The sequence below is a fragment of the Emys orbicularis genome, chromosome 3, assembly GCF_028017835.1.
Source record: "Emys orbicularis isolate rEmyOrb1 chromosome 3, rEmyOrb1.hap1, whole genome shotgun sequence".
NCBI classification, from domain to species: Eukaryota; Metazoa; Chordata; order Testudines; family Emydidae; genus Emys; species Emys orbicularis.
Window position 1 is genome coordinate 154,438,649 of NC_088685.1, and position 12,155 is coordinate 154,450,803.

The 12,155-nt window shown below is 47.0% G+C and overlaps 1 protein-coding gene across 1 annotated transcript; it reads right to left on the reverse strand.

Moving 5' to 3' along the window:
- Positions 1 to 266: 266 nt before the first annotated feature.
- On the reverse strand, positions 267 to 10,287 carry KCNK16 (potassium two pore domain channel subfamily K member 16). Its single transcript, XM_065401590.1, has 5 exons — positions 10,075 to 10,287; positions 4,399 to 4,513; positions 3,650 to 3,816; positions 2,385 to 2,550; positions 267 to 484 (listed from the first exon to the last, which is right to left on the reverse strand). Exons 1-5 carry the CDS (start codon positions 10,285 to 10,287, stop codon positions 267 to 269), a joined length of 879 nt encoding a protein of 292 aa, XP_065257662.1.
- Positions 10,288 to 12,155: the final 1,868 nt, after the last annotated feature.

Consider the following 12,155-nt stretch of genomic DNA (forward strand, 5'->3'; position numbering starts at 1 on the left):
TGCACCAGGGAGTCGTTGAGTGGAAAGTGAGTGATGAATACTGGGATGTTTGTTTTACAGTTCCACTCCCTCAAAGGTTTTTATTCAGCTGCTGCCTTTACACTATGAAGGGCTTTCCTTTCTTCTGAAAATATCTTCCCCTTTGGAGATAGTCTGCAACCTGTGGTTTAGATCCAGCAATCTCTTACCCAGAAAGCTTGCTTGGTGTGTATGAGGCAGGAGCAGGGGAGCCTTGCTCTTTCTAAAGTGCTCTCCATGAGCCTCTCTCAGCTAGGTATGTGGATTCTGGGTTGATCAGGGTCATCCTCCATCTTGGTAATGGCTTCTTCTGCTGTGCCAGGCTTGTGCCACTTTAACTGAAGGAATTTTTCCATCAGGTCAGCTCCCAAGTTAAAGACCAGAGCGAGCCAGGCCAAGCCAAAAACAATCCAAATTGCCGCCAGGCTCCTGTACATCGAGATGTAGTGCTTGTTAGGATCTGTGCCTGAAAAAACCGTGAAACTTCACATGTTAGACTGGACCCCTGGGACTGGCAAACAACAGGCCAACAGGATGCAAAACACACATAACCTCATGCAAAGGTCTATTGCGAGGTCATGTGAGCTACACCGATCCCACATAAGAAATCTACTGTATGTGGGCATATGTCCTAGAATGATTCCCGTGTTTTCTTGCTCACGCCTGGCCTACACTAGAAAATTAACTCAGCATAACTATGTCGTTCAGGACTGTGGAAAAAATCCACACGTCGAGCAGTGTAGTTAAGCTGACCTAAGTCCCCATGTATCCATGAGAAGAATTCTTCCAGCGACCTACTACCGCCTCTTGGGGAGGTGGATTACCTACGCTGATGGGAGAACCCCTCCTGTCGACACAGGTAGTGTCTACACTGAAGCGCTACAGCAATACAGCTGTAGCATTTTAAGTGTAGACATATCCCCAGTGTCTGAGGTTCGGCTTGGAGTAGATGGGATCAAAATTGTAAGGCCCCATCTGCACACAGAACTGCAGGCTGGGAACTTGCTGCTTCACAATACAGTGAAGGGAAAACTCCCACTGACTAAACAAGAAGTAAGAGTGGCACGGAGCATGGCTCCATCCTAAACTACTCTGGGTAACCCATTTAACCCTATCATGACCACTTTACTATACCTGCTATACATCTAATAAATAGGACAAGAAAGTGATGTGACTGATTTACTCAATTTGTGGCATCTCCATGCAATCAAGCTGTTACTTTCATCAAACTTCAACTAATATGTGGTGTTTAACCTTAACCAGGGCTATGTAAAATTATTCATTCTAGCCTGAGTTGATGGGAAATGATCATGTTATAACCATATTAGAAAGGTATGTTTTATTCTACATCTGGTTCTCTAACATGTTAGAATATTATTTTAGCCACACCCATAGGTTATCACACCCATGTTTTTTTTTTCTGTAGTATGCAGTATGCCTGAGTTCTGAACAGAGAGGCTCAGATATTATTTGCTGAATACATTACCAAGCAAATAGTGCCATTTTGTATATGTATGTATATGGGGGGGATGGAGGCTGTCACTGATACCCATATGGCAGTTCTAGTGAATGAATGGTCAGTGCCTCAGCTAAGGACCAAATGCATCACTGATCTCCACAGTGTCACAGCCAGGCCTTATGGCAAAGAGGCTCTCACAATGCAGAGACAAAACTTCTGGGAAGTGAGGGGAGGATAAACCCCAGAGAAGGTGACAGAACCTATTGTTCTTTCTACACATGTGGACATTCTATACCTCATATGTTAAGTGTGTTACTTAAGTGAGCTGGTGCAGAGAAAGGAGAAAGGCCTCCTCTCTGGCAGTGACTCTAGGGCACAGCTAGTGCCCCTGGGGATTATATGCTGCCATTTGGTAGATTTTCTTACAAGGGCCTCTGCTTGCTACTAGTATTCACCCTGTAATTATAATCCCTGGCAGCTCAGTATTAGACATGGCTTGATTCCTAAAAATGTTTGATAGAGTTTCTTGTCTAGTCCATACATGGGTGACACTAATTGGGACTGGATGGGTCGCAGGATTAGTAATGGGATATAGAGTCTTTCACCTCTATGTCTGTGGCTCACTCTAAACCAGGTTGGGAACAGTTACTATCTAATCGGTGTTCAGTGGTCTGTGTGAAATGAATTTGGTGGGTCTCAGTGGACAAGAATCCATGCCCATCACCACAATTGGCAATACTTAACGGCCTTGTTGGCAGTCTTAGTAGAGACATAGGGCCAGATTCTGATCTATTTATGCCAGACTTGCACTGGTGTAACTCATTAACTTCTGCAGAGTTATTCCCAATTTACAGTGGTCTAAGAACACAGGCCTATAAAGTTCATCCAACCCCACCCCCTTCATTACCTACTACATAATCCCCAAATCCAATGGTGCTGAGGGTGATGAAGGTGAAGTAGAAGCCTTCTCCATAGCTCCAGCCTTCTACATAACTGAAGATCATAGGTGGGAATACTAGAAAAAGCAAGGTCCCGGCGGTCAGAAAGAGGGCCAATGCCAGTGTCTGCACTACCTGTAGGAGAGAAGGAAAATGGCAGCTCAGCGGCATTGAGTGTCTGTCACGGGGTGGTTAGTGGATTTTTTTATTGTTGCTGGTTTGTAGAAAATACAGGGGTGAGCTCAGATCACATTTTCAAACATCTGTCCGCAACCAAGAGGACTAGAAACTAATTTTATTTAAATGAAAGCTGAGATTTTCACATGACTCCAGGAGCTGGACCTTTAACAAAAACACCAAGTATGTGTGGCTCATGATAAAATGGTGAGAGTTGGCAACCATTGACATCAATGGCCAACAAATACATGACTAATTCTGTGCGTGCATTTACCTTGAATGAACTCACAGTCATAACTACTGAATTTGCAAGTCTGAAAGCATGGGCCTTATTGTCTCTGCCTCAGTTTTCCCCTAATGTAAAATAGTTCATTACCTATCTCCCAGAGGTGTTGTAAACTTTTAAAAGAAAACCACAACATTTTGTTTAAAGTTACAAACATTTCAGAGTTATGAACAACCACCATTCCCGAGGGGTTCGTAACTTTCAGGTTCTACTGTAGTTTAAAACCACTACAGGCTGGGCACCGTAGGCCTGATTCAGTGCAGCACTTAAGTACATACTTGTAGTCCATCAAAGTCAATGGGACTTGGGCACATGCTCAAAGTTAAGACCATGCTAACGTGTTCTGGGGAATCAGGGCTTAAGACAGGCAAAGATCGTTTCCTTCAGACAAGAGCAAATTACACCTCTACCTCGATATAACGCAACCCGATATAACACGAATTCAGATATAACACGGTAAATCAGTGCTCCGGGGGGGACGGGGCTGCGCACTCCGGTGGATCAAAGCAAGTTCAATATAACATGGTTTCACCTATAACACGGTAAGATTTTTTGGCTCCCAAGGACAGTGTTATATTGAGGTAGAGGTGTACTTCAATGTCATCATCTATAAATGTGACGTGTTAACTTCCTGATATAGAAAGGACACATGATTATGATGTCCCAGGATCTACACACAAATAGGCAGCAGCGAAGCCTGAGGTGCCACCTGTTTCAGAAAACCAATTAGCTTTAAAACAGAGGAAGACCAATGATAAATGGATACTGTACCCGAGCACGGCCTGGCTTGTGCACCCATCTCTCCAGAGGGATCAGGTGTGCGTTGAGTCCTTTCCCCAGCTGATTGAGAAAGGCCAGGTTAAGCGGCACCCCAAACAAGGCATAAAACACACAGAACACCTGCCCAGCCACCGTACTGGGGGCCAAGTTACCGTAACCTGCAGTGAAGGAGAGAAAAAAGGGACAATTAAATTAAAAGGCTTGGAAGGTCAGTTTAGTTCAGTTCCATTGTGCCCCAGCTTATCCACACCTTTCCAGACAGAATTCTGGCTGGAGAAAATGGCACAGCCACTGATTGGGCCCCAAATCTTTGTCACTATCAAAAGAACACTGGACATGAAAAATTATTTAAAAATATCTTATCCTTCCACATTAGGGGTCTGATTTTCAACCCAGGGCTCCAATTTTGTGACGAACGCAACTAACTTGGTTTGCACAAGCAGGTGCAGTACCTGTCTTGCACACACAGCGCAGTCTGCATATGCAAATGAAGGCTTTGCAGGTGCAAAATGGGCATGTGCCCACTTTTGAAGGTGCAATAAGCTGGGTGTGCAGAATGAACATGCAGAATTGGAGGCTGGCTGAAAATGTGGCACTTTAAATATGCCCCACACTGATACAGACTCTCCTGACAGGTCTAGTCTATCCAGCTGTCACTAGTGATTCAGTCTTTCACAAGACAGTTGGAGGAAGCATCTGTTGACAGAGGAAGAGGTTAATAGGAAGAGAGGCTGCCTCACCTATAGTTGTGACAACGGTTCCTGCAAAAAAGAAAGAATTGCTGAAGTCCCAGTTGCTGGGGTTGGTAGAGTTTCCTTCTGGGTTGACCCCTTTCTCCCATGCTTCCAGGATGACCTGAAGCAGAAGAAGAGCACAAGACAGCACAGGTGAGCAGCATGTATAGGCTCATGACAAAGAGATTGTCAGGTAAAAAGGATGGACAGGTGAGTGTTGATGGATGTCTTGAGCAAGCTTAGATGTGTAATAAGCAATGGAGTTTCTAGACAGGTTAGAGTTTGACCAGAAGGACCTGATATAGGTCTCTCAGTGGCTCAGCAAAGGCCTGAGGAGTAGAGCTGGCCAGGGGCCTGTGCCCTCCTTATAGGAGAACAGGAGCACCCAAGTACGAACATTTCAGTAACTTGCTGGAGGATGAAGGGAAGGGAATGGAGGGAGCACCGAAAGGACTTGAATTAGGGAAACAAAGTGATGATAAACCATAAAAACAAAGGTTGCTCCTCCTCCATCCCTCCCACTCTCCATCTCATCCCAGACTTACGTGTGACTCATGCATGTTTGTGGGTGGAGGGGGAGGAGTGGCTGGCTCACCTCTACATCATGAGGGCTAGTTCTGTTTTTAGCTATAGCTTCTCAGTATCTCCACCAATCATCTCCAGGCCTTTCCTTTCTGTCTGACAGCCTGGGGTTAATTTATGAGACATCCTCTGCTGCTCTAGACTGCTCTCACCTGCTGGGTGTTGCAGTGGGCCGAAGTCAACATGGGCAAAGGGAGTGCAGCTCCCCAAATTCAGTTGTAATGTGAAATATTTTACTTGTCTGTCAAAAATCATAGAATCCTAGGGCTGGACGGGACCTCAAGAATTCATCTAGTCCAGGGATTGGCAACCTTTGGCCCGCGGCCCGCTAGGGTAAGCACCCTGGTGGGCTGGGCCGGTTTGTTTACCTGCCGCATCCGCAGGTTCGGCCGATTGTGGCTCCCATGGGAGTAGGCAGCAGCAGATGGGCAGTTTTGAAAATGTCAGAGGTGTCTAAATAGTGGACTTAGGAACTTAGAGGCAGCTAGGCACCTAAATACCTTAAGTCATTTATGAACATGGGACATAGTCTCCTAAGTCAGTGCTTCTCAAAGCTGGTCCGCTGCTTGTTCAGGGAAAGCCCCTGGAGGTCCGGGCCAGTTTGTTTACCTGCCGCGTTCGCAGGTTCGGCCGATTGCGGCTCCCACTGGCTGCGGTTCGCCGCTCCAGGCCAATGGGGGCTGTGGGAAGGGTGGCCAGCACATCCCTCAGCCCACGCTGCTTCCCGCAGCCCCCAGTGGCCTGGAGCGGCGAACCGCGGCCAGTGAGAGCCGCGATCGGCCGAACCTGCGGACGCGGCAGGTAAACAAATAGCCGCGTGCCAAAGGTTGCCAATCCCTGATCTAGTCCATCCCCCTGCACTGCTCAGAACTAACTATATCTCGACCATTCCTGGAAGGTGTTTGTCTAAACTGTTATTAAAAACCTCTAATGATGGGGAGTCCACAACCTCCCTTGGAAGCCTATTCCAGCACTTAATTACCCTTATAGTTAGAAAGGTTTTCCTAATATCTAACCTAAATTTTCCTTGCTGCAGATTAAACCCATTACTTCTTGGCCTACCTTCAGTGAACATGCAGAACAACTGATCACAGTCCTCTTTATAACAGCCCTTAACATATTTGAAGACTGTTATCAGGTCCCCCCTTGATCTTCTTTTCTCAAGATTAAACTTGACCGTTTTTTTAACGTTTCCTCATAGGCGAGGTTTTCTTTTATAATTTTTGTTGCTCTCTTCTGGACTCTCTCCAATTTGTCCACATCGTTCCTAAAGTGTGGCACCCAGAATTGGATGCAGTACTCCAGCTGAGGCCTCACCAGTGCTGAGTAGTGTAGGACAGCTACCTCCAGTGTCTTACCTACAACACATACACTGCAGAATGATTTTAGCCTTTATTGCAACTGCATCAAATTGTTGGCTCATATTCCATTTGTGATCCAGTATAACCCCTAGATCCTTATATCCAACTAAATGCCTCTGGGTGAGTAGAATATTGCCTGGCTGCTGTTATATTCCCTCCACAGGGCAGTGGCATCTGTTGGAGTTGTGAGGATCTGTTCTATTTTCCTCTCACCACGTTTGAGCTCCAAGGTCCTGGCCCTCACCCTTCCAGCAGGTGACTGAATGAACCTCATTTGTGCACCCACCACCCTGCTCCTTAAGCAGCAGAAAGGATTGCTTCTAGAGTGACACAAAACCTAGAGGGGCTGAGTGTGCTGCCCCAATAGCCATCTCAGCCTCAACGACTCAACAACCAGGAGATCAGCGCTAAAGGTTGGGGGATGTTCATTCAAAACCCAAACCCTTGACTGCTGCTGGGGGGCATTATCTCTGCAATGCCTCATTCCAGGGCAATGTGGATTGCACCACTTCTGAAATGTTAGCTGATCTGATGCGCACTGAATAACACAACTTTTGGTTGGTTGGGGTTTAACACCTTACATTATTCTTTCAGTAACAATTCCTACAGCATCTGGGAATCTGCAAAGCGTGTGAAACCCATCAGTTAAGACTGTTGTGCATCTGGCCACATTCAATTCCGTTATAGTAGTGCCATTCACACTTTTCTCCCTTTTATTACCAAATAGCTTTGTTCTAGCCATTAAAAACCTCTTCCGGGAGTTTGATAAATCAAACTATCCAAAATGACTGCTGTGTTTTTAAGTGGGAATGAGGAGAGAAGAATGAAATTTCAGACTGCACTGAGGTACAAATCCCTGTCCTTTGCCACTCAGAATGCCTAAAAGGCCCTCAGCTCTAATCCATGGCCCACAAGGAGCAACTCTCCGTTCTCTGCAGTTCAAAGTGCAAATGCTCAGAAGTATAATCTCCACTAAGCTGCACATGCCAAGTGCAGAAGGAAAATTTAATGCAGTTTTAAAATATCTTTTAAATACTCCAGCCATAAATACCCGCTCTGGGCCGTCACATCCATATCCAGACACTGTGGGCCATATCTTCTGGTATGGTCTGTCTGCTTTGTGACTCATGCTAGCAGGATCTGGCTGTGCCGCCAACATATCCAGACCCAGGCAGATCATTCCAGCGTAAGAAGGATCCTCTGGGACAAAACGTTAGCAGAATGGCTTCTACCTCCTACCCCTGATGCTGGTGTAGAGGGTGTGGCTGGGGAAAACGGGTATAGCTGGTATGCTCCAATACTGCACCAATCTGTCACTGCCTTTTTGGTTCTCTTGGGACCATTAGCACCCAATGTAAATTAGAGCAGCCCTCCGCAAGGGGACCAGCCCTGCATAGAGCTATCACAGAGGCTGAAGAGAGCAAAAGTGAACTTTATACCACTTTTTATTCCTTCCTCTGTACCTGCACTGCATTCTCCTTAGCCATAGCCAAGGGTTTGGACCTGTGTATCAGGACTGATGTTATCTGACAAATGGCTGGAAGCGTGGGCCTGGGCAGCAAAGTGACTGTAAAAATGGCTCCTCTTTACGCAGGTATTCTGCTTCCTGTCTGTATCTAGGGTCAGCTCTACTTCATTTTCTGACACAAAATACGTTTTTACCAGAGATGGGCCCAGGTCACAAAGTTTTATGTGAATTTCCTGATGTTTTAGGCTATTCAGATCAGGCCCATCTCAGTGTTTTTCCTTCTAGCCCTGCAGAGCTAACGAAGATGGAACAACAGGAATCTGCTTCTTGCAGAATCAACTCAATTGTTAATGGAGGTAAAGTCCAAACACAGTTACTGGAGATAATGTATGAGCCAGAAGCAACACTAACTTTTGACTCTCAGATCCCAGGGGGTGGAGTTGCAGGGCTGGGAGTCAGAAAGTCCAGTTCTTCAATTTAACTGAGCAAAGCCGACCCCGTGACACTGGCACACAATAAGCATGGAGCTGCAACAATGCCTTTTACACAGTGACTTTTCAGAGTAGCACAACACTTTAGATTGGGTAGACGGGCGTCTCATGATTGAACAGGTAAACAATAAAGACTACCGACAGGTGATGGTTTCTTAGCAGTGCTCTCAGAGCTAGGGATTCAATTTTGGAAGAATTTTATTCCTTCTTATTAATAATAGCTGGGAATGTGTCTAAAAGGCATTGTGAAGGATGACACACAGTTCTCTGCTTGTCTTTCACAGCTCTCCCTGTGATCTAGTGAGCTGTTTTTGAGTGTGAGTCTTTTCAAGTCTGATACATGATATCTGATACTTTGGGGCCCTCTGCTGGTTCTTTCCAGAACAGCTAGCAGTTGAAACATTCTTTGTATTCAATACAACCAGAGGTTCAGCAAAATTCTTCTCTCAGTGACAGTGCAACCCCTTTAGTTTTAATATAGTTCTATTGGTGTAAGACAGGAGAATTTGGCCCCCAGGGAGCTTCCTAGGTTATTAGGGACTGGACTAAATAATGCATTAGCCCTATGAAGATATCCCAATTGGGCTTAGAGCTGGGAGTCATCATCTCTCCCTATCTGGGCATCAGGGCTCTCTTCTCTGTCATGTTCCATGCAGTGCAAAGCACTCAACAAGTAACACATTGTAGTATTAGTAATTACCCAGTGGTCTTAATGGACCAAGGTTCAGGCAGAATCATTCACTTCCTGCTACCTTTGTGATCTGTACTTCACTCTTCTATCAAGTCCATCTACTGTGCCTGCCGGGCTCTTTGTTGATCTGGGAATTGATCGGTGGAAACCCATCAGACCAAGAGTACAATGCAAACTGGCATCCTGTTTGGAGTAGTTTAATGGCCTTACTGAAACAGTTAGCAGAAGGAAAGGCTCCCAGTCTGCTGCTGGAGAAATTACGAGCACGAAGAAGAGATCTGATTGATTCAAGGATTTCTTATTGCCCTGTCATTGCATACTACAACCAAGGAGTACAGCTTTCAGTAACCTTAGAGGGTATTGCAACTGCCCTTGAACCTGTTTTAAGCTTAAAACCTATTTATTTTGAGTGCACATTGGACCAGATGCAAGTACATGTTGTGTTGGTTCCTCTAAATGACAAAGTAAATGAATTTAAAGATCTCACTGTACATGCTTTCGCTTCTGCCGACCTGGTGTCAAATACTGCCTGAGGTAACAAATGAAATGGAGTTTACACATCTTAACCTGGTACCTTGTGGATGTTTACCCACTCCCCCAAACACAGTACAATATGGCATAGCTCATGGCATTTGAAAGGGCTAGAGCTGGAACAGCAAGGGGTGCTGCAGGACAGGGTCCAGGCAGAGACGTGTAGAGATGATACAGGTCTGGGCTGAGCTGCGCTGGCCGGGCTGCCTTTCTTTCTTAAGGTTTGCAATAGCGTTCATCAGTGCCGTACCGACGGGCTGAGCTGGGCACAGGCCTGGGAGAGGGGAATTACAGTGAGGCAGCCCTCAGTTGCATCAGCCAAAGTGTGTGTTTGGGGAGCCTCACCATGGAAAAGGCAAGACGTGCTGTAGGTCAGGATTGAGGTGAAATGGCAGAATGGTGTGGAGGGAGCTTGCACAGCATCTGCCTTTCTTTAGACAGCTAGTTCTTTAATTTCACAGATGTTAAATCGACCACTGCATTTTTAGTAAAAATGGATAAACCCTCCAGGACCAAACTAAGCCTTGAACTCAGAGCTGGGCAGCCTGGTCCTCTTACCTGCACAAACTGTTCCAGGGCTTGCTTGTCCAAGCACGTGTAGTTCTGCAGGAACTTGAGTTTCTCCAGCTGGAATTGGTACCGAGACTGGGCCTCTGCCTGCTTCTCCAGCAGCTGGAACACCATGGCCCCCAGGAGGAGGTAAAAGAGATACCCCAACACCAGCACCAGAGTCCAGTTGATCCGTCGGCCGCGCACCACGAGGTGGGACATGCTGCTGCTGTGAGGTGGTAGGCAGCTCTCCCTTCTGAGCACTCACTGGGTTAATGTGCCGCGAGGCACGCTGCCCCCGGCGCCGAGGAATCACACGGTCACGGTTCCAGCTATTGCTGCAGAGAGTCTGTTTAAACAGCTTAAGGGCATCAGGCCTGTATGAAATGAAACAAGTGCAAACAGTGTTCATCTCCCTTCATCTTTTCTTCAGCCAGGAGTGAACTAATTGGCGAGCCCTTGTTAGGTAACACGAATGTTAATCAGAACGCTTTACTCTTATAAAGTATCTTTTCCTCCAAGAATCTCAACAGGCGTTACAACTCTTGATGACTGAAGCCTCACAAAGCCCCTGCATTCTCCTCATTTTCTAGAGTGGGGAACTGAGGCCAGAGGTGGTAAGTGACATACCCAAAGTCACACAGTGAGTTGATGGCAGAGCCAGGAAGAGACTCTCAGAGTCTTGACTCCCAGCACCTTGCTCTACCCACTAGACTTCAGTACAAGGCAGCGCTATAATCTCTCTAGTTAGAAGAGACTCCCCAGAACAGAGAAGAGCATGGAGCTGAAGGCATTGAAAAGTCAGTAGCTGCAGGCTGTACCATACAAACATTGGTGGCATCATTGAACACAACAGGATGAAGCTCAGAAACATCCTGAGGAAAGCTTGGTCACAAAGTGGAGCGTCGAGCAAGTTCAGTCCTCTCACTGCCTGGCTTGCTGGTTCCAAACTCTTTATCGGTGGACTCCACACCTGGAAAAGCCCTTAGTCTGTAGCTTTAGTGAATGACTCACTCATCTTTGCTGCTGCCGCTCTCCAGGTTGCCCTTTTAATCCAAATGCACAAGGGGAAGGAGAGCTAAAGGTTAATCGTTAGCTAAAACGGTCCCACAGACTCACTCACGGGAGTCTTAATGATTTTCATGCACTGGAAGGGAGCTGGAGTTTTGTATTTTACAGGAGGAAGAGCCAATGGCATCTTGGCCAAAACGTGGCTGAAAGAAAACACAGCCAAGGCAAGGAAGCCACGTCTGGCTGTTATCAAACCTCCTTCCTGTTCAAATGCTCTGGATAATGGTTTCCTTCCTTTGCTTAGTGTTTAGGGTTTTTTCACCAGCCTTGAAATGGTGCTTGGGGAAGTAGACTAAAGGCTGTGACGGGTCATGTCCACTTCTGGGAGAACCTTCACATGCTCCATTTGAACTGCTGTTTGTAAGAGCCAAATCCTATTGTCCCATGTCGGAATGAGGGTTGGCTGACTGGCAACAGACTGGGAGTAGCTCAGCCTCGGAAACTCCTGAAAAGCACCTCTTGGACTTGGCTCAGAGCATAGGTGGCTGCTCTGTTGCTGGGTGGGTGGGAGGGGAGGAGGGGGCCTGGTAGAGAGATGCTACACTAGAGGACCCTCCCTCCAGAGGGTTAGAGTCTCAGTTCTCTGGTGATTCCTCAGCTGAGGAGAGGGAGAGAGGAGCCAGAAGCTGAAGTGAAATTGATATTGCCAAAGAACAACGAAACCTCCCAATGAAATGGTAAAGCAAACTGGTCTAGAGACACTGAACTTGCTCCCAGGGGCGGCTCTATGTTTTTTGCTGCCCCAGTCACGGCAGTCAGTCGGCCTTCGGCAGCATGCCTGCGGGTGATCCGCGGTCACGCGGATTCGGCAGCGTTTCTGCAGGTGATCTGCCGGTCCTGTGGCTTCGGTGTACTCGCTACCGAATTGTCGCCGAAACCGCGGGACCAGCGGACCTCCCGCAGGCACGCCGCCGAAGGCCGCCTGACTGCTGCCCTCACAGTGACTGGCAGGCCGCTCCACGCGACTTGCCGCCCCAGGCACGCGCTTGCTGCGCTGGTGCCTGGAGCTGCCCCTGCTT